This window comes from Giraffa tippelskirchi, chromosome 8, assembly GCF_054371585.1.
Source record: "Giraffa tippelskirchi isolate mGirTip1 chromosome 8, T2T-mGirTip1v1.2.pri, whole genome shotgun sequence".
Lineage (NCBI taxonomy): Eukaryota > Metazoa > Chordata > Mammalia > Artiodactyla > Giraffidae > Giraffa > Giraffa tippelskirchi.
The window spans coordinates 27,638,275-27,666,013 of record NC_137282.1 but is presented as its reverse complement, the minus strand read 5'-3'; the positions used below and the strand labels follow the sequence as shown (position 1 = coordinate 27,666,013).

Genomic DNA, 27,739 nt, shown 5'->3' with positions numbered 1-27,739 from the left:
ACTTTTTAAAAAGACAATGATAGTTTTTTTGTTTGTTTTTTACTATTCTTATCCTAAATCAAACAGTCTTGTGTAGACTTTGTGTATAAGATATTTCCTCACCTTATAATATAGGTATTGCTATCAGCTTCACAAAGCATCCAGCCTAGGCAGTGAAATGCAAGCTACAGACAGTCCAAATACTCATAAAATCTGTAAATTGTGCCACTTCAAAATGTCATTTCGTTTCACTGCTAATCCTCATATCACCACCAGCACTCTGACAGAGGGAAGGTTGACAAAAACTATTACACTGGTAAGTAATTCTGATAGATTAAAGAAGTTTACCTTAACAGAGGCTTATAGTTAATTAACATAGCAGATCTGATGAAAATGTGCTCCCTTTAATAACGCAGCACATTGCCAGCTATTCATTTTGTACCGTGCAACTGTATTTGTCAGTGGATCAATAGTAATTTAGTAGTCTTTAAAGAGTTAATCTTTCAAACAGTTCACAAAGTAATTTATACACTGGGGAAATCAGGCATAGCAGATTACCTACCTATCTGAGGTTTTTTCAGGAGAGAAACACTTTCTATTTATTAATATTACAGTGAGGACACCACTGATCCGAGTCTCGAAGGCTTACACGTTTTTTACAATGTGATTTCAATGGAGGAAATCTCAGTCTTTGATCTTTATGAGTTACTTTTTCATTGTCATTCTTTTAACTAGCTAATATTTTGATGATAGAGAAGAAAAACATTTCTAGACTTTAAAGGCACATACTTGATCTTCAGGTGAGATATTCTACTGGCAGATAATTTTTAAAAGGCATAGTTTCTGTGCAGTATTTTTGCTATTGTATAAATAAGAAATAAAATTCTATAAAGAGCAAGAAATCATACTACACACAGTTAGCAACACAGTAATTTATCCTCAGCATCAAGAACAAAGTATAATATCTTTCAAAAAGAGTTACCATGGTTAATCTTTTTGAATGTTCAGTTATTTGAAATTTGGAACATTAGCTTTAAAATGACCTTTACTATTCAATTTAGCTCTGACTAGACCTTTAACACATAATGACTTGATGGGAAAAGTTTTAGAGATAACTTACAAACATACACACACACACACACGCATCTCCCATCACTATCACCATCAGCTTCTTCACCACAAACTATAATTTGTTGTTGTTGTTCAGTCGCTAAGTCCTGTCTGAATCTCTGTGACCCCATAGACTGCAGCACACTAGGCTACCCTGTCCTTCACTATCTCCTGGAGTTCGCTTAAACTCATGTCCATTGATTCGGTGATGCCATCCAATCATCTCATCCTCTGTCATCCCCTTCTCCTCTTGCCTTCAACCTCTCCCACCAGCAGGGTCTTTTCCAATGAGTCAGCTCTTTGCATCAGGTGGCCAAAGTATTGGGGCTTCAGCTTCAGCATCAGTCCTTCCAATGAATATTCAGGACTGATTTCGTTTAGGATTGACTGGTTTGATCTCCTTGCAGTCCAAGGGACTCTCAAGAGTCTTCTCCAACACCACAGTTCAAAAGCATCAGTTCTTTTGTGCTCAGCCTTCTTTATGGTCCAGCTCTCACATCCATACATGACAACTGGAAAAACCATAGCTTTGATTATATGAACCTTTGTTGGCAAAGTGATGTCTTTGCCTTTTAATATGCTGTCTAGCTTTCCTTCCAAGGAACAAGCGTCTTTTAATTTCATGGCTTCAGTCACTGTCTGCAGTGATTTTGGAGCCCAAGAAAATAAAATCTGTAATAATTTAGTATTTCCCAAATATGCTTGATCAAACAAATTATCAGAGATATCTTTTACAATAATTGACCTTGGAATTTTCCAAGGAGATTCTGATTATTTAGCTGTAGAGATATTAGCAAACATATCCAGATCACTTTTGTCTTCTGTATATAGTTGCAAAACACCAATTCATTCTAGAATGTGACGGTTTGTTTTTGTTGTTGTTGTTTTTATTTTTGCATAACTTTAAAATACAAGAAAATCTGGTTCTAATTTCCTGCAAAGCACTCCATGCCACAAACCTTATAGTACTTCTAAATAGCTATTTGGATTAAACTTAGAATCACAGTTTATGAAACCATGGTTTACTCATGCTTTTTTTCCTTCTTCTTCTAGACTTTCAGTATTATTAGGGCAATGAAATGCTGAGCTATTACAGAATATTGTTTTGAGTTACCTATAAAAGAAAAACTTTCTGGTTTAGCTATTTACTTGCCCAAATCGATTATCAATCAAGAACACATTCATTGCATTTAGTACATATATCTAAGAATCTACAACTGTTTGATTCTTAGGCATTTTTAACTGATTCAGTTCAGTCACTCAGTTGTGTCCAACTCTTTGTGACCCCATGGACTGCAGCACGCCAGGCTTTCCTATCCCATCACCAACTCCCGCAGTTTGCTCAAACTCATGTCCATGGACTCGGTGATGCCATCCAACCATCTCATCCTCTGTCATCCCCTTCTCCCCCTGCCTTCATCTTTCCCAGCATCAGGGTCTTTTCTAATGAGTCAGTTCTTCACATCAGGTGGCCAAAGTATTGGGGCTTCAGCTTCAGCATCAGTCCTTCCAATGAATATTCAAGACTGGTTTCCTTTAGGATGGACTGGTTGGATCTCCTTGCAGGCCAAGGGACTCTCAGGAGTCTTCTCCAACACCACAGTTCAAAAGCATCAGTTCTTCAGTGCTCAGCTTTCTTTACAGTCCAACTCTCACATCCATACATGACTACTGGAAAAACCATAGCTTTGACTAGACAGACCTTTGTTGGATCTTTTAACTGATTAGATGACTCAATAAGTTAAAAGAGAAAAATTCAAAACAGCTGGTCAGTGACATGAATGCTAATGATATTCAGTGACAAAATAATAATAAGCCAAATGTCTAACAAAGTTGGATACAGTTTTCTATATAGTTAGTGCTTTAAAATACTATGGTTATTGACATTTGAAAAGAATTCCGCCACATAGTTTGTTCTTTATCTAGTTGAATGCGCAGCTTTTAATAGAGAGGATCACTGTGATTATCATGACTGCAGCTCCCCAATGCTCATCCAGCCAATTGAAGACCTGGTGGTGGCAGTGGTTGTGGAGTTATTCACTGATTTATTTTCAGCCTTTCTCTGTGTAATGAGTTACTCATCTCACCTTCCCTTTTTTGTTCCATGTACTCATTTTTAAGCAAAACACATTGCTTGTTTTTCTACTAGAAATATTCAAAAAGTGGAGGGAAACATGGGAAAGCCATGGAGGTGGCTTGAGTCCCTGGAGAAGCATCATGAACTCAAGAAAATCAAAGGGCAGATGTGTGTATTCTTGAAATCCTGCAACACTAACATGAGGGATGTTTTCCAAACAGTTGCTTTGCACACTGGTGAATCTTGTTATTATTTATGGCCAAAATTATGTGTTTCCCCTGTAATTTAACAAAATTACAATTCTAGATTATCAACTGAGGGAAAAATATGAAAAAACTATTGCAATTATATGTATAATGAATTAACTGTAAGTTTGAAAATTTCAAACATACTTTCCACATGCATGTTCTCAGGTCATTAGAGAGAATGATGATGAACTTGGAAGTAGTCTGGACAAGTCTAATATGCTTAGTAGCTCCTTGCAAATGTTACCCAGAGGACGAAGCAGAGACTACAAAACACTCCCACCTGGATGCCAGACCAGGGTGTAGAGCAGATGTTCACGTAATTGAATTACCAAACTTAGCCTCATATACACAGGCACGTACAGCGTTAACTGTACCTGGCAAATGACTCCGGGGTGGCAAGGGAGCCAGAGAGGCACCTCCTGGCAGTCGAATTGGGTGATTGGATCACCGGATTCTTCTGGTCACCTCACTGGGTCCGCTATCTAAATCCAATCACTCAAGAGTTAAGCCAATCACCAATCAAGAGGTCTCCTCCCACCTTGGGCCCATGCCTCTATATAAAGGCCTTCTCTCTTCTCTGATTCAAATGCTCATTACAAAACTCGACCCAGCCAGTCATCCCTTGGCCTTCAGCGTCCCCTCAGCCTCTGAAGTTCACGCGTCTGGCTGGAGTCTCTAGTCGCCACCATCATGCCCTCGTATCCGCTCAGTGTGGCTGTGGTCTGCATGAGCAACGTGAACAGGAGCATGGAGGCCCACCGCATCCTCAGGAGGAAAGGATTCCGAGTCAGGTCCTTCGGAGCTGGATCTCGAGTCAGGCTCCCAGGTACTGCACGCAAGCTCCCCGTGGTTTACGATTTCTCCACCACCTATGAGGAGATGCACAAGGACCTTGTACGCAAAGACCGAGAACGCTACACCAGCAACGGCATCTTACACATCTTGGGAAGAAACGAGAGAATCAAGCCTCGCCCAGAAAGATTTCAAGAGTGCAGAGATCGCTTTGATGTCATCTTCACCTGCGAGGAGAGCGTCTACGACAAGGTGGTGGAGGAGCTGTGGGTCCGAGAGCAGGAGACCTACCAGCCCGTGCACGTGATCAACGTGGACATGGACGACGACCTGGAGGACGCCATCCTGGGGTCTTTTATCATCTGTGAGCTCTGCGAACGCCTCCAGCAGGCAGACAACCTGGAGGACTCTCTGGTCGAGGTGCTCCTGGCAGCCGAGCGGAAAACTGGCAAGAGCTTTCTGCACACGGTCTGCTTCTACTGAGGATCTTGTCTGGTTTCAGCTCCTCTTGGTAAGAACTTGTGCCTGGACATTGGGCTAGGTGGTATTTTCTGTCAGAAGCCGCTTCCAAGGCCTTTCTACTAAAAGCCATCTACATGACTTTTTTCAGGTACACTCCACCCACAGAAGGAAATGGAGAAGGAAATCTTTTCCTGCCAAAGTAACATGAACGCCCTGGAGGCATTCAAACCCTTCCATGGTGGGGGACGATGGTATGGATTCCTAACCTGGAAGGAACACTTCAGTGCTCACACGGCTCTGCGAGGAAGTTAACCTCGAGGACTCCATTATCCACATCAAGAGACCAAGGTTTACAATGGACAAGTGATGCGTTGAAGGATATTCAGGGAAGAAGAACAAACCCCACACCATATTCCATTCCATCATTTTTTTTTACTTCATCATGTTAATACAATTTCCTTTTGTCACTTTTGTATTGTGCATCAGTATAAATGAATTTTTCTTTTTAGTGAGATAGGATTATATTTAATGTTTGAACTTTAGAAATCTATTTTTAGATTGTATATATTTTGGTAACTGCAACTTTCATAGAAACTCAGGTTCCATAATAGTAGGCATTGAGTGATAAAATCCCAGCATGATCTGTTCAATCAAATAGCCTATTTATTTGAAATAAAGTAAAATTGTTTAATTTAAAAAAAAAAGTGGAGGGGAAAAAAAAGCAGTTACTACCTTGGTGGCACTCAGCAATAAAAGAAAAGTTTGCACACGTTCTCCATTTGAATACATTCAGCATTTTGCTTAAAATTAACTCCCACTCTGTTCCCTGAACTATACTCTTCAATGAACGTATACCTCACTGTATGTTCTGTTTCTCTTGGTAAGTAGAACCAGAGGCTTGTTCAAGATGCTGACAGCACATTAGCTCAGACATATAGAGACAAACTCTGAAGACTGCAAGTTTTCTCCTCCACATTGTTTTTCTAGGCATCTGTCAAGAGGGAATGAAAATGAGTAAGGCTCGGAGCAGTGTTCAGATCTTGCCATTCACGCTCTGCATTTTTAAACGGAGTCCACCTTTATTAGGTTACGGTTGGCTATTAATGGAGAGGGTTTGCGTTTGATTCTATCTGCTACGTGATTGGAGCTATCCACAAAGAACATCTTGGTGGTACACAATGAGACTATGATTTTTCTGTATTCCTGCCTGAAATTTTGGTTCAGTAGTCCATATATAATCGCATTGAGGCAGCTGTTGAAATAAGCCATAAAGTAACTTGCCACAAACAGCCACTCGGGGATCCTGGGTGCCATGCTGGCAGGGTCTGAGGCCACAACGAGACCAATGAAGTTCAGAGGAGCCCAGCAAATGGCAAAGAGGACAAAAACCACAAACATCGTGACAAAATTCCTGAAGTCCTGGGGCTTCAGTTTCGGTTTGTTGTCAGGTCTCACCCTCCATCTGACCTGAAGAACCAGGACCCAGATTCTCAGGTAACAGAAAATGACTATGAACATCGGAACTAGGAAATGGAACACCACCACGGCGATCGTGTAGGCTGAGCTGACGGACTGCGTGAAGGTGCAGGAATAGATTCTCGGGTCGTACTGCAGGGTCCCCACACACAGGTTGGGCACGATCGCCACGAGCGTCAGCATCCATATCAGGAACACGTAGCAGAGGGAATTGGTGCTGCTGTACAGCTTGTCATATCTGAGGCTGTGGCAGATGCAGCAATAGCGGTTGATGGCAATTGCCGTGATATTGAAAACGGACCCGATGACGCTCAAGCCCATCAGGAAGCCACTAAGTTGGCAATGCAGGGAGCTCAAGCTCCACCCATCGTTAACTATAGACGCCAGCGCCAAGGGGTACGGATACACAGCCACCAGCAGGTCTGCAACTGCCAGGCTCACCACAAACACATTCCCTAAAAGAGAAAGGTTTAGAAAACATGGGTTAGGGCCAGTTTCACATGGCTTTGCATGGGTTTTCTTTCACAGGTATTCAAAAAAGAGCTGTGTCTGCTGCTCGGATGACCCGACATCACAGTTACTGAAAGACAGTGAAAAGTGTTGGTCGCTCAGTCGTGTCCAACTCTCTGCGACCCCATGGACTGTAACCCGCCAGCTCCTCTGTCTGTGGCATTTTCCATTCAAGAACACTGGAGTGTGCTGCCATTTCCTCTGTGGTTAGGGCCAGCTTCACGTGGGTCGCATGGGTTTTCTTTCACGGTTATTGAAAAAGAGCTGGGTCTGCCACTCAGGGGACCTGACGTCACAGCTTTGCTGCATTCTAAAGGAAGTGGAAGCCATCTGCCCCGGAACTGAACTCTTCATTGTCCTTATCAGATCAACTCCACTTTTCCCAAGCTCCTGGATTCCCCAAGCAAAGCATGTTCCATGGTCAAAACTGTTCTCTTTTCAACTCTATGGTTTCTCTTGTGCTTTAAAAAAAAAAAAAAAAAAAAAAATCTTGAGTTCAGGATATTCCCATCACGTCTTTTATTCTGGAATCCTCTACATTATCTGAGAAACCTCATACTGCATTTCTGTTTTTTTCTCAAGCCAGGCAGGACTTCCCTAAGTTTCAGGCCTTTTATCTCTAACTCTTCATAGGTTCTCAAATTCCTGTTCATGGAAAACAGAGGGCCCTCATCCACAGCATAGTTATGAAGAAAAGCATTCCGTTATCAGAAGCTGGGTTAGAATATTGGCTTCGCCCCTTACTAGCTGTCTAACTGAGGCAAGTTACATTATCATATCAAACTTCAATTTCCTCTTCTGTAAGTGGAGATGATGATGGCATTGTCTTTGCAGGGTATGATGAGGCCTAAATGAAGCCGTCTCTGTCAAGTGCTGAGCAGTGTCTGTCATATGATAGGTGATCAGTAAAGGTTCTACAACTCACCTCAATCCAAAGGAAAAGGGAGAATGCTTTTAGATTTTATAAACAACTTAAGGCAGAAAAATTAAACTCTAGATAATCAGGGTAAGCAACAATTTTATATGAGCACAATAATTCAACATATTTTAAAGTTGAAGTATACTCTAGTTCAAATTTTACAAGCTCTTTTACAAGTGTGTTAAAGTTAAGTCCCCTATATATGAACAAGTTCTGTCCCAAGAGTGTATTCCTTTTTTTTTTTTTCCAAGAGTGTATTCTTAAGTCCAATTTGTTTGCATGTCCAACATAGTTAGCCTAGGCACCCAACTAACAGAATCAGCTATATAGTACTGTACTTTAATAGGTTTATAATACTTTTCACACACATAATACATAAAAGTGCCAGTTGCTCAGTCATGCTCGACTCTTTGTGACCCCATGGAATGTAGCTCTGTCCATGGGGTTCTCTAGGGGTGAACAGTGGAGTGGGTTACCATTCCCTTCTCCAAGGGATCTTTCCAACCCAGGGATCGAACCCAGGTCTCCTGCTTTACAGGCAGATTCTTTACCATCTGAGCCACCAGGGAAGCCAAAATACATTAAAAAAAAAAAACACAAAAAGAAATAAACATTTTTAATCTTACAGTACTTTGAAAAATTCAGTAGTAGAGTACAACAGCTGGCACACAGGGGCTGGCATCAAGTGAACAGGCAAAAAGAGTTACCAACAGGAGGAGGGAGAGGAGGTGGGAGATGGTAGAGCTGATTGTCAGCAATAGGTGACGGAGGGCAAGCTGCAATTTCAATACCTGATGCGGATGGTACAGGTTCTGGTTCTTGCTGGATTCATTTCTATCTCCCCTCTTGAAAAAACTGACCCTGTGATGTCTGGATAGTAGCTCTTTTTTTCTCATCATAGATGACAGAGTAGCACTGAATCGCATTGCGGAAGAAAGGCTGCTCCAACCTTTGTGTACCATTCTATGTTCAGGTCCTGTGTCTCTAGCTATCAGTGCCTCCTCAAATAGAGCTAACTTAGGTGACTGGACATGTGAATGCACGTTGACATCTTTGAAAGTTTGCCGCACGAAGGTTCATATGTAGGGAGGGGACTTACTGTACTTAGTTTTGTGGTTTGTTTTCCTTTGTCTCATACTATTCTTCTGCCCTGAGCAGCTCCTCATCTAACTTTTCATGGCTCCCCATCCCTCCTAGTCTGTGTTAAAAGAAATGCTTAGAACCGACACTTGTTTGTCCAACCACATGGAAGAGCTTTCTCTTTTGAAGGTTCCTAAATCACTTTATTTTTACAACTTTCAATTTAGGAAACGTTGTAATAAATTCCATTCAGTAAAAATGTATTAAGTGCATAGGTTCTGGGGAAATGGGAATGAACAGGCAGAATTCCTCCGACCCTCGATCTTAGAAAAACAAACACAATTTAAAAGAGAAGGAAGACAGGAAGGGAGGGGGCTGGACAGAGTGGGAAGGCCATGTGGGGCAGACTGGTGTGTATTCTGCTTTGATTACGTTTACTTGTAAACCTGGCTCGCTTCTGTTTCTACACTGGAGTCCCCTGAGACTGTCTTCCTGCTATCTGTATCCTGAATAGTACCCAGCTGAGACTTTTGCTCTAATGTTTGAGGAAATAAATTAAATTGTCTTCTCCCAACATCTGAAATAAAATAACCTTTGTGAGTTTTCTGTCTGAAAAATTTTATTCCATCCTGAAAAATGCTGCAAAGAAGTGAAGTAAAAAAGCTGCAGTGAGTAAAAAAGGCAAGGTTTTGCATTAAGTAGGAATTTCAGATAGATTGTCATGAAAACAAGTTTCTTTGATAATTGGTTATACTAAGCCAAATTGAAGCAATGACAGCAAATTTATTTGTCCCACAGTTCAATTTCAATTACCAATGAAAGGTTTAAATTCTAACGTGGACATATTTCAATAGACTTTTTGACTCAGCATGTTTAATATCTTAAAAATGAGTCGAATATATGAAACTCAGCTACAAATTAAATTGTCATCAAAACAGTACATTTTTACCCAGAATGTTATGATGACAAATGGACTTGATATAGATTTATTTTTTTTTAAGTTTTAAAATAAGATAATAAGTGATGTCACAAATTTCTTTCATGGCTTAAATCCTCTGCTCCATTTATTTTATAGTGATTATGCTTCTTTTCTGTTCAAATAATTACCATAATCAAATGATTCATTTACTTTTCTTTAAAATGATCCTATTTTACAAGTGGAGAATAAAAAAATGAAGCCATAGATTCTACGCAGACATTGTTATTGGGGAGCTCAGCTAGAGGCTTTGTCACAGCTGGAGTGTGTGTGTGTGTGTGTGTGTGTGTGTGTGTGTCTCTGTGTGTGTGGTGTGACAGGGAGGAGGAGGAAAGATAGTTCCTATTTTTCATTTAAGAATTCTACCAGATAAGAGTAATCACAATTAGACACCTTGTAAGGTCATCTCTTCCATCTCAGCTCTGGGTAACTCCAGAGAGATACAACCTATCTGCTTTTACAGACATCTAAGAGTCTATACAACCAGCCTAATGATGGACTCTGAAATTTAAAATAATCTCTCTTAATGGCTTACTGGGTTCCAGTCCTTCCTCCAAGGTCCGAGTTTGCCCTCACTCTCCCTCTTGACATCCATCTTTTCCTTTCAACTGCTTTCTCTGTGAACTTCAGGCTTGGGATGGTTAATTTTATGTGTCAACTTGACACCATCTTGGTATATGTGGTTAAACATTTCTGGGTGTGTCTCTAAGGGTGTTTCAAAAAAAAATTACATTTGAACCAGTAGACTGAATAAAGCAGAGGCCCTCCCCAGTGTGGGTGGGCAATCATCCAATCCATTGAGGGCCTAAAGAGAACAAAAATTTGGAGGAAAGGAGAGCTCAGCCTTGCTGGCTGTCTACTGACCTGGAATCTCGGTCTTCCTCTGCCCTTGGACTGGGACTTCCGCCTTAGACACTCATGACTCGAAGGTCTTCAGGCTCAGACTAGAGCTCTACCCTGGCTCTTCTGAGCCTCCAGCTTCAGATGGTAGACTGTGGGATGCCTCACAGTCATGTGAGCCAACTCTTCATGATAGATATAGCATCTTTAATGTATATAAATGAAATGCATTTATTCCCTGAAAACCTGATGATTGCTGGGTGCTTATGTTTGCTGCAGCTGCGCCCTTCTCCAGAGAAATGCCCTTAGTGGAATAATGAATGACCAGATGACCCTGGAGCACAAAGGCCAGCCCTCCTGCCTCAAGGGGTGACAAGTGCACGGTTGGATTTACTCCCAGAGGCCTTTGCCTCATGGTCAGGCCAAGTCTAGGCTTCACCCATGAGCCCACCCTTGCTTGACTCTTTCCCTGCCTGGTCTCTTTCCCTCACTTACTTCTGCTCCCTCGTGAGAGCACACTTACTAAAAGCACGAGCACTGAACCTCTGACCTTGCTCTCAAGTTCGGCTTTTAGGCAAAATAAGACAGACCTTCAGCTCTATGAAGAGTCTGGGTGGTTTTCGAAAGAAGTCACCACGTTCTCGGCAGAAAAAGAGGAGCTAGTTGCTATATCATCTTACAAACCAACCAAGCAACCTCTTTGGGTACAAGTTATAGACTCTGAATGCTTCTTGGCATCACTCTTCAATTCTTTCATCCTCGCTAGGGGTGGACGTGCTTCCTACATCTCACCTCCACCTGTGCATGGAGGTCTGTCTTCCTCTAAGACTGTATTTGAGATTCAGGACCGTAAGAAAGAATCGTTCAATCTTCCCTGACAGCACGGTACCTGGCACATAACAGGTACCAAGAACAGTTTCCTGGATGAACTAATACATCCCTAGTCTCTAAACAACACCTGTCCAGAGCAGAAATTGCATGCTCTTATCTGCTCATATTTGGGTTTCTCAACAGACCAATATTCATTCCTTCTTTCATTTTCAGCCTGGACCTCACCTGTGTGCAGAGCACAATTAGAGACTCACTGAATTCATTGCTCATAAAGATTTTTTCAACCACCCCTCACCCCCCAAAAAAACCTGCTGTGCCTGGACTTTAACATCAAACTGGTAAATATCAATTTAAATTGGGGGAAAAATGAGCTTCAGCTACTCTTGGAAACATTTTTCATTTGTTTTATGCAGCAAATCCATAGACTCAGCTCTGAGAAGTCAGGTTTAATGAAGACTCTGTTTATAAACCTGGATAGTATAAAAAAGTTCCATGTGCATATTAAACGTTAGTTAACGGTAGGACAGGGGAAAGGTGAGATGTTGAAGGTGATAGGGTGCAGCGCAGGGAATGCAGAAGGGCTTCTTTTGCACATCAAAGCACACCAGCCCTGTCTTACATTCTTGAACTTCAAAGGACTGTATCTCAGAAACGTATCTTTTTAGATTAGCAGAGGGCGCGTGGACCAGATGCTCAGAAACAAGCCACATCTGAGTTTGAATCCTGGCTGTGTCGCTTGCTAGATGACCTCGGGTAAATCAGAGCCTCAGTCTCTTCATATGTAATAAGTCATGATACTAGTAGCCGCGGTGAAGATGCAAGAGAACGCGTGGAACGTGCTTGGCTTTGGATAAACACGCATTTCTTCCCTCTCCTTGGCTGTGGTGGAAACTGCCTTCAGTTTCATAAAAGGTGGCTCCCCAGAGCAGACGCACAACCAGGGCTGGAGGAAGCGTCTCTTTTGCCCTGGCTCTTGCTTGGATCCCTGTCACCTTGCAGGGGCCTACTCCAGGCAAATAAGCCTGCTTTTCTGTTTTAAAAATTTCTCTTTGGCTGCACTGGGTCTTTGTTGTGGTGTGCTGGCTTTTCTCTTGTTGTGGAGCACGGGATTAGTTGTTCTGTAGCATGTGGAATCTTCCCAAATCAGGGATCGAACCCGTGTCTCTCTCCTGCATTGGGAGGTGGATTCTTAACCACTGGACCACCAGGGAAGTCCCCAAACAAACGTGCTCTTACCCTCCTGTCCCTCCAGCTATCAGCCTCTCCCTCTCCCCTCCAATTTTTCAAGCAAGGCTCCCCCTCTATTTCCTTTCCACCAATTTTGAATTCACGTTCTAGAATACCTGGGTGCTACTCACACCACGTTGCTCAAACTTCTCTCCAGTCATCAGTGACATTCTTCCTGACCCCTTCTCTCAGCCTTCATCCTCCTTAAAGCTGCTGAAACATAACACCCTGTTCCTAGGAGACCTGTCCTTAGACTACCTTGCCTGAATAGTAGAAGATGCTGTTCCCACAACACTGACTGTGTGTGAGGACATCTTGGCTCTCTGGCCACCTCCATCCTACCTCCTTCCTGGGTCTTCAGTCTCTTTCTCTGTCATACTGCACCTCCCCATTGTGCTCCTTAATTTGGCCATGACTCCCTAATACTGTGAACACAGATGACGACTAGCTGGTCTTAACTGTTAGATAAATACAGCCTCTCTACAATAAAAGAGACTAAGAACACCATAAGGAGCTCAAAATAAAGTAATAGAGTACAGAAACGTACCACTGCACATCACCTATATTTCAAAAAAAAAAGAACTTGACAAAAAAAGGTAATACACCTGACCCTCTTGCCCTAGCTCAATTTTGAGCCAGTTTTTAAAGGTGTGAAATCTTGCTTAAGGATTCTGCTTATTTTCTAGATCTGGTCATTCTGTTCTTAGAAGGATGGTTTAGGGAGACACCTGTAATATGTAAACACCCATATTATAGCTGTATTGATCCAGTCTTTCATCGTTATGCTGACTACAAATTACTCATGTCTGTACTATTTTTTATATCACAGAATGAAGGATGAAACTTTAAAAACAGAAATGGAATACTTGAAATACATTTTAAAAAAGGCAATCAAAAAACTCTATTAACTCTACTTGGGATGTGTGTGTGTTAGTTCAGTTGTGTCCGACTCTTTGCAACTCCATGGACTGTAGTCCATCAGGCTCCTCTGTCCATGGGATTTTCCACGCCAGAATACTGGAGTGGGTTGCCATTTCCTTCTCCAGGGGATCTTCCTGACCCACGGATCGAGCCCATGTCTCCTGTGTCTCCTGCAGAGCAGGAAGATTCTTTACCCACTGAGCCATTGGGTGTAGTCTTTATTTCCTTAGATACCTTTCCCGATTGTGAAGGACTCAGGGAAATCCCAGCTTTAATAGACAAATTAATGCCACTTAATAATATCTCTATTTAATTAGAGAAGAACTCTAAATCGCTAAATTAAAAAAAACATCCTGTCAACATTAAAACTTGTGGGACTTCCCTGGTGGTCCAGTGGTTAAGACTCTGTGTTTCCAACACAAGGAGCACAGGTTTGATCCCCGGTCAAGGAACTAAGATTTCACAAGCCACCCAAGGTGGCCAATAAATAAATATTAGAAATGGTACAATCATATTATTGCCCCTTTTATATGCTAAAATTAAATGAGGAGAAATAAAAAATGCTAACAGTACGGAAGTATAAGATTCTCATAAAACTAAGTTTTAAAACTTCAAAATTTGGTTCTTTTTTTTGATGTACTTGGAGAATATTTAAAAATCATACATCTATATAGTATATGCATGATATACATAAACATATATATATATATAAATGTGTAGCAACGTTTTTAAAAAGCTTATTTGGTAAAAGAATGAGAATAAATGAAAGAACTTCAAACTCTAAATAGAGGAAATAATGTAAGCTAGTAGAATAAGTCAAGTCAGTAACAAAAGGCACAAATGAAATTAAAACTTAAAAAAAACTAGCAAATAAAATTCTTAAAAGTGTGCATTAAAATATAAACCAAATCTTAAAATTAATTAACTGGAATAGTGTTTGTTTTGCCAAAGAACTATGTCCCAAGCTCCGATATTATCCTAGACTTGGCACCTAGGAGACCCCCACAAGTATTTAACTAAAGAAAAAAAAGAAATTGAATGTATGAAAGATAAAAGTACATTATCCCTTTCTAGATCACAAGAGAGTTTTGTATTCCTAAGTGTTTCAGAAAATTACATCAGAGAAAATACAAATCACTGATTATAAACAATTATTATCTGCCATTTAATAGATACATGAGAAAATTTTTATGAATTTAAGTTAGCAGGTTGGTCCTTGAACCTTTCCTAATAGGTACTTCTTCAGGCTATATTAATTTCTTCACAAGATATGGGGCCAATATATTGTCCTCAAAGCTCTGCTTTTGTCTCTATTCTTGACTTTTACTATTGACTCTATTCACGTTCTCTCATCGATTTGCCCTTAAAGGAAAGTTCACATTTCCCTGTTTATTACCCTCTATTCTTTCATCCTGAGGTAACGCTTTAAAAAATGCTCATGACTACTTTAAGCTCCAGCTATCACCTACCAATCAACTTGAAAATTTTTCCTGTTATATAACATGTTCTGAGTCTTATACCTTTATACTCCATGTTTTATTTTTATCTGAAAATAAAAGAACAAAATTTTAAAAGTACCTTGACTGTAGCCATGAAATTAAAAGATGCTTTCTCCTTGGAAGAAAAGCTATGACCAACCTAGACAGCATATTAAAAAGCAGAGACATTACTTTGCCAACCAAGGTCCATCTAGTCAAAGCTATGGTTTCTCCAGTAGTCATGTATGGATGTGAGAATTGGACTATAAAGAAAGCTTAGCGCCAAAGAATTGATGCTTTTGAAATGTGGTGTTGGAGAAGACTCTTGAGAGTCCCTTGGACTGCAAGGAGATCAAACCAGTCAATCTTAAAGGAAATCAGTCCTGAATATTCATTGGAAGGACTGATGCTGAAGCTGAAGCTCCAATACTTTGGCCACCTGATGCGAAGAACTGACTCATTGGAAAAGACCCTGATGCTGGGAAAGATTGAAGGTGGGAGGAAATGGGGATGACAGAGGATAAGATGGTTGGATGGCATCACCAACTCGATGGACATGAGTTTGAGCAAACTCTGGGTGTTGGTGATGGACAGGGAAGCCTGGTGTGCTGCAGTCCATGGGGTCACAAAGAGTCGGACATGACTGAGCGATTGAACTGAACTGAGAGAAGGTAATCTGTTGAAAATAGGAGCCATGTTTTACATATGCTTAGCATTGTGGCTTGCATTTTGACAACCAACAAGAATTTGTATTCTGTCTCATATTGAAAGTATTCAATAAATACTTATTTAAATAAATACTCAATTCAATCAGCACCAAAAGTGCTCAACAACAAAGCAAGTAAGCATCTTTTTAAGCCATAAGCTCAACAACTCAAATTCACCCTAAAATAGTCTAAATAGTATTCAGACTCAAGTAGATTCTTTTTTTTTCTTTTTGTCCATTTCTCTAAGACTAATTTCTTCAATGTGATTGCCAAAAATGTACAGCTCTGTAGGAGAAAAAAATTTTAGAGAACGTCAATCAGAAAACCCAGAAGTTTATCCTTCATCTGCAGCATTATTAAATTTCACTAAAATTCCTTGAGCTATCACCCAGAGTCCTCTGGCTTCAGGTCAGCTAACCTATTTGAAAGTTGAGAAAATTAGGTTGCTGATTAAGGAATCAACTTTGTGAATGAGAGCAGATAATATTGATGACACCATGCAGTGTCCTAAACATGCAAAAATGCTGCTTTAAAAACAAACCATTAATTGACTCTTTGGTAGTCTAGAAAATCCCTAGTGTGTGTATTTATTTTTTAGAAGTTAGGGCATTTCTGTTAGTTAGACAACTGAAAAAATATTTAGGAAAAAGAGGGAAATTCAAGGCACCTTGTAATGATCTTACTATTCACCTCAAATGTTCTAGTTTTTATTTTTCAAAAGTGTTAATAAAGACTGAGCAAAACAAGCTTGGAGACTCAATGGAGATTTAAAATGGCTTCCGAGGCAGACATTTTTCAAAGCAGGTAATTTTTTTTAAAAAAGCAGAACCCTCAAATGTTAGTGAGAAATGAAAGCAGAAGGTTTATATTTTATCCTTGGTTGACTTTCTAAATTGCCAAGAGAAAAATGATTCTGAAAGCTGGCAAAAGTAAGTTCTATCTCATCCATGATTAATTTAATGCTGAAAATTGCTGCTTTCTTTTGAGATTGAATAACGGGAAGAATGCAAGATCCAAATTTAGCCATGTGGACCCAAATTCAATCATGTATTTTGGAATCTAAAACCACTGCCCTAATGTTTCCAGGGAATTTGACAAGTCTGGAAAAATTTAGAGTTCTGTATTAAAATACTTTACAAAACAATGCCTAAGCATGCAAAGGAAAACATCAATAAAATGTCTTTAAAGGTAACATATTGCCTTGAGTCAATAATTTCAAACATCGTGGAGAATTACAGGAAGAAAACAACAGTCTAAGAAGAAACACATCAGATTAGGGATTTTATTAAACATTAAATTCATTAGCCTGAAATCATTCTCCATTCTCCAAGTTTGTACATAAAAGTTAGATCATAACATTCTCAATAGTAACATACGTGTCTTTTTGCAGCTTCCAGGACTAATACATTTTAACTTAAAGAACAGTTTGGCTACTGAGATAATCATTCTCTCAAAGGGTGGATATTGAAATAATCAGAATCTCAGCCCTACTTTGCTGTGAAAGGTAATGTTCATTACAAACGGGAAAACTGAGGCATCAGAGAATTTCCATAAATTTGCATGATACTGCAAAAGAATTAGATCCTAAATCTTCAATTTCTGACATTACATTTCTTGTCATGCGTAGCCTCCACTTTCTTTTAAAAATAGATTTTAAAAAACAGAGCAATAATAAATAAAAACAACCTAAGAAGAACTACTCACAGAATACACACTACTAATAACATGAAAAGAAAGTGTCAGTTCCTCAGTTGTGTCCCACTCTTTGAGATCCCATGGACTGTAGCCCACCAGGCTCCTCTGTCCAGGCGATTTTCCAGGCAAGAATACTGCAGTGGGTTGCCATGTCCTTCTCCAGGGGATCTTCTCAACCCAGCAATTGAACCCGGGTCTCCTGCGTTGCAGGCAGATTCTTTACCATCTTAGCCACCAGGGATAACATAATAGTACTTTTATTTGTAAAGTATTTTATGACTTCAAAGTGATAGGTAGATAGGTGGATGGGTGGGCAGAATCTAAGTTTATCTTCCCAGCATCCCTGTGAGATAAGTACCCCGCTGGACAGATGGAGAAGCTGAGGTTTAGAGAGATTGAGAAACTGGGCTCTAAACATACTGCAAATAAAAGTATTGCAAATACAAGACTCAGCCTGGGTCTTCTGACATTAACTGCTGTGCGCCTTCCACTGTACTACATTGGGCTGTGTGCTGGGATAAGAAATACTGATTATTTAATTATGAATTATGGGGTTTAGTTTTCTTTATCTGCCTGAGGAGGTTGTTAAAAGGACAATAAAACAAAATGTGAGAAAGTACTTTGAAGACTGTCAATTGCTGCACAAAGTAAATTGTTAAGTATAAAGCAGTAGACATTCCAAATAAGAAGTTATTTTTCTACTTTATCTACAGAAATTGAACCAAATTTGCTGTCTGTGAAAGTGTGACACAAAGTACAATTCCAGCAGTTTCCTGCTTTAATTTTTCTCTAGCTTGAAAAATGCTTCAAACACCAATTCATAAATAACTTAAAAATAGAACTGCAGGGTTGAAAAGCTGAATTCCTTTAATAATTGGGGATGGTAATTTGATATGGATGCTGTAAAATATTTATGTGTTAAACGGAAATGTTGACCAAAGATGGCCAGCGGTTCTTGCAAAGTAGTGTATGAACCAGAGCAATAAAAAGGAGGCTTCGGTTTTATTACAAAAGGTCTAGATTTACCATGAAAAACACTAGACAGATCAGTGAGGAATACTGTGTATCCGAGAATCTAGGCCTTTGTTACTATTTTAGTTACCTTATACCTGATGTCATGGATATTCAGCATATCACAAGAAAGCATCATTTACAGTGGGAAGAGAATGTAAGGTGCAAAATGCATGCATATTGAAAAACAAAGTTCCTGGGGACTTCCTTGGTGGTCTAGTGGCTAAGACTCCATGCTCCCAATGCAGGGGGCCCAGGTACCATCCCTGGTTAGGAAAACTAGATCAAGCATGCCCCAACGAAGACCTGGCACAGCTAAATAAAGAATATATATATATATTTTAAAGAAAGTTCCCGAAAGGATAAAATGACTCAGAAGTGTGGAAAATGAGTTGTTTTTATTTTTCTTTTTGGATTCGGGCACTTGGTTCATATATAAATAGTTTAGATTCTGCTGTGTTTTTCTTTGGCTTTAAAGAGTCCACAGAACGCTGGTTTTTAAATCACCAGGAAGCCATACGACTAAGCCATTTTCATGACCTCCATACAGACATTCCAAATTGATACTGCGGGAGAGACTGTCTGATTCTTTACTTTAGAACCACTTCTAACATCCGCCTTCGAACACCTCCGTGAGAGGGAAGCGTTTGCTTATGGGAACCTGCTGTTCTTCAAGTGTGCATTGTTGCACACTAAATGGCCAGGCTGGCCATCTATTGAGGCTGTTCTTCCTGAGTGGTTACAGTTTGAAAGGGTCACGACAGGCCTGGAGGAGCCCATCTCTCCCCAATGGCCCACCCTGAGGCATTCAGGATTGCTTGCTCACATACTCTGCTGGTCAGCTCATCATATGTGTCCCTGGCTCATCCTACCCAAACTCACGAGAACCTCATTATGTCCCAGAGAAGTAATCCATTGCTCCGCAACCAGAGAGAGGCCCATCAGAACAGGCTCGAATTATTCTGGGTAGTCGGTCACTTCATGCTCTTCCAAAGAGGGAAAACCATATGGAAAATGTCTAAGATTTGTAAACATTTCTTGGGAAATAAAGTGGGGAAACAAGATGTCATTAAGATATTTTCCTCCAGCCAATATATGTCAAACGAACCAGATAGTTAAGGACAAGCGAAGCACACTTTCGTAAGAACTATGAGGCCAGTTATCAACATCTATACACACAGCACTGCATCCACATGTCTCCCGTTGCTAGTCAGTTTCACAGCACTATGATTTCCCTCTTTGTAATCAGTTTCATAATCACATAAATCGAAGGACTCAGAATCAGAAAGGACTCAGAGATCTTGTCCATCAATTTACTGAAGTGCAAACAGTCCAAAGAGATGATGGGTAAACATAGATCCATTCAGGAAAATAGGCCCACAGCCTTGGTTCTGGACCCATTCTCTTCCCAAGCTCCTTCCACACCTCCTTATAGGATCTGATTTACTAGTCTCCAACACAGGAGCTCTCAACTTACGAGCAGCTGCACATACTTATACTTATTTCCACTCTATCCCTGACTCTAAATCCACTCCCTATTATCATGCCATGAACCTGAACCCTCTCCTGACATTTCTGAATTAATAAGGGAAGCTCCCACACACTCCCATCCATACCACTCTTTCCCATCCTCACAGGATCCCAAGAGGCTCAGAATTCAGACAAGGCAAGTTGTTTTTCAGAAGCTCATGAGTTTCAGGTGACCTAGCAATTCTGAAGATTATTTCAGCCATATTGTTGGTCTGAATGTTCTTGTGGACTAGCTAGCATAAAAACCAAAATATCATATACAATATTCTTTCAAGAAATCCATAGTGTGTTAATCACTCAGTCATGTCCGACTCTTTGCGACCCCATGGACTGTAGCCTGCCAGGTTCCTCAGTCCATTGAGTTCTCCAGGCAAGAATACTGGAGTGGGTTGCCGTGCCTTTCTCCAGGGGACCTTCCCGACTCAAGGATTGAACCCGGGTCTCCTGCATTGAGGGTAGACTCCTTATTGTCTGAACCACCAGGGAGTGAACTTGTAGAATACAACACACTTATAAGTTCAGGGCTATTTTTTGCTGATGTCCAACAGACACAAATAGGAAAAAGAGATTCAGGTATGACCTTTACTAAGTGACTGAATCTAAATATGTGGTTGAAGAAAATCAGAGACCAAAGAGCAAAAAACAGACAATGGAGAAGAAGAGAAGAGAAGGCAAACAAAGAGAAAGGAGGGGAAGGAGGGAAAAAGCTAGTGCAGGTGATTAGAACGGTCAAGGGCTCAATCAAGGCAGCTATGAACTCATTCAATGGGACCTGGGCTGGAGAACTGATGACTGGGTGGTGAGTGCGGTCAAGGTTAATGGAGACAGCAGTGAGCATCGTCCTTCATTGCCTGAGCAAAGGATACAAGCAAAGGGTCAAGTTCAATACAGGCAACAATCTGCTCATAGATGATAGAAAAACTTCAGGTTTGTGGTTTTCAGTACTTGGATTCTGCATAAATTCTAATTCAAGCTGTGACTAATACTGCCATCTATCAACATCCTTATTTCAAATCATTTCCCAAAAGTGATGGTCACTTATGTAAATAAACATGTTAAAATACACTGAGCTGTACACTTACATTTTATGCATTTTACTAAGCTATACTTGAATTTGAAAATAATATCAGGTAGGCATTCCTAGAACTTAAAAGCATCTTAAGACCAGCCCTGGAGCATCCAAGGTTAAAATTCATAAGTCAAGACAGAGGCTCCATGTTTCCTCCATAGTTTGTGCAGCCTTTCCAAGTGGTGACACAGGATAGACAGGAATAATGTTCAGTATCGATCTGAAAGAAACAAGTGTGGAAGTGGAACACCAGTGTTGATCATCCAGTCTTGGAGTCACTCTGGGAAAGGTTTTTTTTTTTTTTTTTTTAACTCTATTGAAAGTTTACCCCACTATGCACCAGACTGGAAAATGATAATATACCTCTTTAGAAAAGTATCTTTCTAAGCTATTGCATCCTTGTCTTCTTAAGCAGAACATCCTAAATGTGATCGGATCTTTCCTTGATGGCTCAGGGTCATAGGTAACAACTCCATCATTGTGCTCTGTTCTTCTTGGGAGTGGTTAATGCTGGGCAGTTATTTGTTTCTGTACAAACTTCCCATAAAAGGCTGTGCTTGTTCATCTTCCCAGGACTGCTTTTAATGAGTCTATTTCTAACCATGCTGTTTGCCACGTGTACCATTCCCTTATATGTGTCAATCTTCCTTCTTTACTGCTTATAATTTATGAAGGTGCAGATACTAGCCTCAGAGGTTTGTGGTACTCCAATGCATGGCTGAACAAATCAGCCATGGGTGATCAGCCCATTATTTTTGCTTATTTCCATTTATTGCCTATTTTCTATAGAGGTTATACTGCCAGATAATTAAATTTTAAATAAATCAATCTTTATTTTTTAGCTAAAGTTTTAAAGTATAACATGTATGTAGAAAAATGCATAAGTCATAAGTCTACAGCTTATTTTAACAAACTGAATATGCCTGTGTTAGGTGTACCTAGGGAGAAAACACATAATTACACCTGCTTTATCCTTTTCAACGTATGCATCACTTTCCACATGCAAAGCTTGCAAAGTATCCTTTTCCAAATGCATCATCTCACTAGGTAACCACAACAATTTATGAGGCTAAAAGATTAGATACTTTCTGTATTTGACAAACGTGGAAAGTGCGGCTTGGATGTCTTAACTGATTTCTTAGATCATAAGGTAGTTAGCAAGTATGAATGCCAATGTTTCAGTGCAGAAATCTTTCCATTACACTATGAAATTTGCTCAGAAGATGCAAATACGATACTGTTGGTTCTTAATATCAAATTTTGGACAGGAGCCCAGCAGACAGTCTGCCAGCACCTAAGATCCTGGTGGCTGGCTGGGGTTGGTGTCTGCGTCTGTTCTGGTTCTGATGAACAGGAGAAGAGGGGCTTAGACAATCATGCCATTATACCACTTTCCCAAAAAGAAAGTCCTAGTTCAAAAGTCCTAGCTGGCATTCCTATTCTCTTATCTCATCTCTTCCATTCTCTCCTGTCCATCTTTTCATCCTTAATACTGATAAAATAAACTTAACTGAAATTGAAGGATTGTACAGTCACAATTGTTCATAAGGATCCTAAAACTCACATTTGAATCAGTGATCTCTATCACTGTTTCAGATTACCATCCGTTCTGTTGTTGTTTAGTCACTAAATCATGTCCGACTCTTTTGTGACCCCATGGACGGTAGCCCACCACGCTCCTCTGTCCATGGGATTTCCCAGGCAAGAATACTGGAGTGGTTGCCGCTTCCTTCTCCAGGGTACCTTCCTGACCCAGGGATCAAACCCGCATCTCCTGTGTATACTGCATTGGCAGGCAGATTCTTTAGCACTGAGCCACCTGGGAAGCCCACCATTCGTTCTAGAAAACTTCAAATAGTTTGAATTGTAATAGTGGTTCTTTTCAATAAAAATCCCCAATTATGAAAGTATGGAAATTTCAAATATCTAAGCTCACCACAGGTCTGTCTCCCAGTTAGCTACAAGAATGCAATGTTTTATAAACTCTATCAAAAACTTGCTCAGGAAACAATCAAAATACAAAGTAGTGTGATGGGACAGCACCTTGCCTAAGTCCTTTTTTGTAAAGCATAAGAAGTAGACTTGTTCCAGGCATGTGGATATTTTTTTAAACGAAAGTTTCTGTAGGATTCAAACTTTCCAAGTGCTGCAACTGTTGATATCAATGAAGTGAGGAGAGCTCTGGGGGAAAGCTCTGAGAATTACACCCTGCTTGACATCTGAATGCAGAGTTCCAAAGAATAGCAAGGAGAGATAAGAAAGCCTTCCTCAGCGATCAGTGCAAACAAATAGAGGAAAACAACAGATTGGGAAAGACTAGAGACCTCTTCAAGAAAATTAGAGATACCAAAGGAACATTTCATGCAAAGACAGGCTCGATAAAGGACAGAAATGGTATGGACCTAACAGAAGCAGAAGATATTAAGAAGAGGTGGCAAGAATACACAGAAGAACTGTACAAAAAAGATCTTCATGACCCAGATAATCACGATGGTGTGATCACTCACCTAGAGCCAGACATTCTGGAATGTGAAGTCAAGTGGGCCTTAGAAAGCATCACTACGAACAAAGCTAGTGGAGGTGATGGAATTCCAGTTGAGCTATTTCAAATCCTCAAAGGTGATGCTGTGAAAGTGCTGCACTCGATACGCCAGCAAATTTGGAAAACTCAGCAGTGGCCACAGGACTGGAAAAGGTCAGTTTTCGTTCCAATCCCAAAGAAAGGCAATGCCAAAGAATGCTCAAACTACCGCACAATTGCACTCATCTCACATGCTAGTAAAGTAATGCTCAAAATTCTCCAAGCCAGGCTTCAGCAATACGTGAACCGTGAACTTCCAGATGTTCAAGCTGGTTTTAGAAAAGGCAGAGGAACCAGAGATCAAATTGCCAATATCCGCTGGATCATCGAAAAAGCAAGAGAGTTCCAGAAAAACATCTATTTCTGCTTTATTGACTATGCCAAAGCCTTTGACTGTGTGGATCACAATAAACTGTGGAAAATTCTGAAAGAGATGGGAATACCAGACCATCTGACTTGTCTCTTGAGAAACCTGTATGCAGGTCAGGAAGCAACAGTTAGAACTGGACATGGAACAACAGACTGGTTCCAAATAGGAAAAGGAGTACGTCAAGGCTGCATATTGTCACCCTGCTTATTTAACTTATATGCAGAGTACATCATGAGAAACGCTGGGCTGGAAGAAACACAAGCTGGAATCAAGATTGCCGGGAGAAATATCAATAACCTCAGATATGCAGATGACACCACCCTTATGGCAGAAAGTGAAGAAGAACTAAAGAGCCTCTTGATGAAGGTGAAGGAGGAGAGTGAAAAAGTTGGCTTAAAGCTCAACGTTCAGAAAACTAAGATCATGGCATCTGGTCCCATCACTTCATGGGAAATAGATGGGGAAACAGTGGAAACAGTGTCAGACTTTACTTTTTTGGGCTCCAGAATCACTGCTGATGGTGACTCCAGCCATGAAATTAAAAGACGCTTACTCCTTGGAAGGAAGGTTATGGCCAACCTAGATAGCATGTTTAAAAGCAGAGACATTACTTTGCCAGCAAAAGTCCGTCTAGTCAAGGCTATGGTTTTTCCAGTGGTCATGTATGGATGTGAGAGTTGGACGGTGAAGAAAGCTGAGCGCCGCAGAATTGATGCTTTTGAACTGTGGTGTTGAAGACTCTTGAGAGTCCCTTGGACTGCAAGGAGATCCAATCAATCCATCCTAAAAGAGATCAATCCTGGGTGTTCATTGGAAGGTCTGATGTTGAAGCTGAAGCTCTAATACTTTGGCCACCTCATGCGAAGGGTTGACTCATTGGAAAAGACCCTAATGCTGGGTAGGATTGGGGGTGGGAGGAGAAGGGGACGACAGAGGATGAAATGGTTGGATGGCATCACCGACTCGATGAACATGGGTTTGGGTAGACTCCGGGAGTTGGTGATGGACAGAGAGGCCTGGCGTGCTGCAATTCATGGGGTCGCAGAGAGTCGGACACGACTGAGCGACTGAACTGAACTGAACTGACAATTTAGGGTCGAAAGCAAAGTCCTATTATTAAACCCTAACCCAAGGAGTCAAAACAATCACTAACTCAATGGGGCTATTGCACTGCAGATTAATTCATCATTATCAGAGCGAGCACGCCCAGAACCCAGAGATCCAGCGTGCAGTGGGGATCCAGTGGGCAGGAAATCAGTCCTGGTAAGAAAGCAGGCTTCTCAACTCTGCTCCTGGGATATGACAGAATTCTCCTATCAGGCTCACAGCACTGGTCTCCTCATAACCTCTTTTTTTTTTTTTTTTTTAAGAAAATTCCATTTAACTAAAAAAAAAAAGAAAACAAAAACAGTTCACCCATTTGTCTCAATCTCTTTACCCACTTCTGGCAATCTACCCACAACCACCAACCTGTTTTCTGTATCATGAGCTTGGGTATTTTTTTTGGGGGGGTGGATTTACATGTATGAGAGATAATATGCTATTTGTCTTTCTCTGTCTGACTTATTTCCCTTAGCATAATGTCCTTAAGGTCTATCCGTGTTGTCACAAATGGCAAGATTTCATTCTACTGTATCCATTCAGTTCAGTTGCTCAGTCGTGTCTGACTCTTTGCGACCCCATGGACTGCAGCATGCCAGGATTCTACTGTATGGCTGAGTAATATTCCATCGTGCATTTACACAACATTTTGTTTATCCTTTAAGCTGTCAATGGACACTTATATTGCTTCCATATCTTGGCTATTGTAACCAATGCTGCGATGAACATAGAGGTGCATATATCTTTTCAAGTTAGTGTTTTGCTTTCTTTGGGTAAATACTCAGAATTGGAATTGCTGAATCACGTGGTAGGTCTATTTTAAATTTTTTGTTTTCCATAGTGGCTGCACCAGTCTACATTCCCACCAACAGTGTAGAAATGTTCTTTCCCTCCACCTCCTTACCATCACTTGTTCTCTTTCATCTTTTTGATGATAACCATTCTGACGGATGTGGTTATAGCTCATTGTGGTTTTGATTTGCATTTCCCTGGAGATTATATCGAGCGTCTTTTCTTGTACCTGTTGACCATCAGTATGTCTTTAGAAACATGTCTATTCAGATCTTCTGCTCATTTGCTCATTTTTTAAATCAGATGTTTGGGTTTTTGCTATTGAGTTGTATGAGTTCTTTATGCACTTTGGATATTAGCCCCTTATCAGATATATAATTTGGAAGTATTTTCTCCCATTTCATAGGACGCTTTTTCATTTTGCTGATGATTTCCTTTGCTGTATAGAAGACATTTAGTTTGATATAGTCCCACTTGTTTATTTTTGCTTTTGCTGTACTTTTGTCTTTGATGTCGGATTCAAAAAATCAATGCCAAGACCAGTGTCAAGGAGCTTACAGTCTACGTTTTCTTCTAGGAGCCTCTTCCCAAAGGCAGAATTCCTTTCGGCAGCCTCGTTTCAGCCAGTCAGTGAAGTGAGGCTAGTCAATGGACTAACTCCAATTCAATTCATATTACCAGGTGCTGATTAATTCTTAAACTATGGACTGTGCCAAGCTTTATAGAAAAAAGGGAGCCCTCTCAGAAAGGAGCTCAACAAAATCAAACTGTTGACTGACTATCAGTTAGAACAAAAATACTGCTTTTGACAAATTTGTAAGCACATGGTTCCTTCCCATCCCCACCCCCACATCCTAGAAGTTTGCCTCCAAATACAGAGGTAGCCTTCTAGTCATCCTTTAGAGGTCTGAATATCTAGGGTCCTATGGACAAATCGTTCTGGGGCTCCCACCCAGGATAAACCAATTTCAATTCATTGCTTGGAGGAAAAAAAAACGAAGCTTAACTCAAGCACAAAATTAGCTCTAGTAGTATAGTATATGAAAACCTACTCTTTATTACATCAGTATCTATGTTTAAAATGTAAACTTGTTTAACCAGGAGAGAATGACAGTCACTTTCCCAAGCAGGTATAGGTGTCTATGGTTCTTTTTTAATTGTATGCTAAAACCCGAAAACTCTTCCTGACAACAAAACTAAAAATACTTTCCCTATCATCTTGCCGGCTTACATATTTTCTCATATTTGAACAGCGTCTGGGAAAAATCAGATACATGTCAAACGAAGCGATTGATTTATTCATTGATCTGATTTGAAAGGAACTTTCTGCAACCTGTATCTGGTCTCTCTCAATCTAATAAAGCTCAGAAACTGAAAATTGTACAGTGGGTTCCCCACCCCCCGCCAAAAATAAAGAAAATCTGACTCTGACTTCTACCCCTTCGAAATTGAAGGCTTCTTAATTATTTTATGGAAACACACCTTAGATGGGCAGGTTCAAGAAAAAGTACTTCGGTCTCTATTTTTAAACATGACTCAAGGCTGCAGGTTTTAAGAGAAAGAGTTGAACTTTTCTAGGAAAGAGCCAGCTGACAGCTCGAGGCAGCTGCGTGCTTGCAAAGGTGGCCAAACAGGGGAGAGGTTGCCGTCCGGGAAAGCTGGGGGCTTGCCCGTCCAGCCTGCCGAGTCCCGGGAGCCCCTACCTGCGTTCCTCAGCTTCTTGTTCCGATACACGGACAGGACCACCAGGAGGTTGCCTACTATGTCCACCACGATGGTGAAGATGAGGATGGAGGCGAGGGTGGCGGCCAGCCACGAGGGCCGCGGCCGCGCGCCGTCCCCGCCGCCGGGCGCCGGCTGCGAGGCGTTGAGCAGCGCACTGCTGCCGTTGCCCTTGGGGGTCCCGCCCGGCGAGCCCCACAGCCGCCCCGCCATCGCGCCCGTGGGTCCCCAGAGC

General features: G+C 40.8%; 1 protein-coding gene and 1 pseudogene across 2 annotated transcripts; one reads left to right on the top strand and one right to left on the bottom strand.

The window, feature by feature from the left end:
- The first annotated feature begins 517 nt into the window (after positions 1–517).
- Positions 518–6,493, top strand: LOC145518109 (RNA polymerase II subunit A C-terminal domain phosphatase SSU72 like protein 3 pseudogene; annotated as a pseudogene). Its single transcript, XR_014062617.1, has one exon. The product of XR_014062617.1 is annotated as an RNA polymerase II subunit A C-terminal domain phosphatase SSU72 like protein 3 pseudogene (transcript).
- Positions 5,728–27,739, bottom strand: MTNR1A (melatonin receptor 1A). Its single transcript, XM_081521731.1, has 2 exons — positions 27,486–27,739; positions 5,728–6,599 (listed from the first exon to the last, which is right to left on the bottom strand). The coding sequence occupies exons 1-2, from the start codon at positions 27,715–27,717 to the stop codon at positions 5,731–5,733; spliced, it is 1,101 nt and encodes a 366-aa protein (XP_081377857.1). The 5' UTR covers positions 27,718–27,739; the 3' UTR covers positions 5,728–5,730.

What these genes read in the sequence shown, in the direction of transcription:
- MTNR1A (XM_081521731.1), bottom strand. Translation starts at nt 27,717, where the DNA reads ATGGCGGGGCGGCTGTGGGGCTCGCCGGGCGGGACCCCCAAGGGCAAC. An exon ending in CAAGAAGCTGAGGAACGCAG is followed by an intron (nt 6,600 to 27,485) that starts GTAGGGGCTCCC and finishes TTTCTCTTTTAG; the next exon opens with GGAATGTGTTTGTGGTGAGC.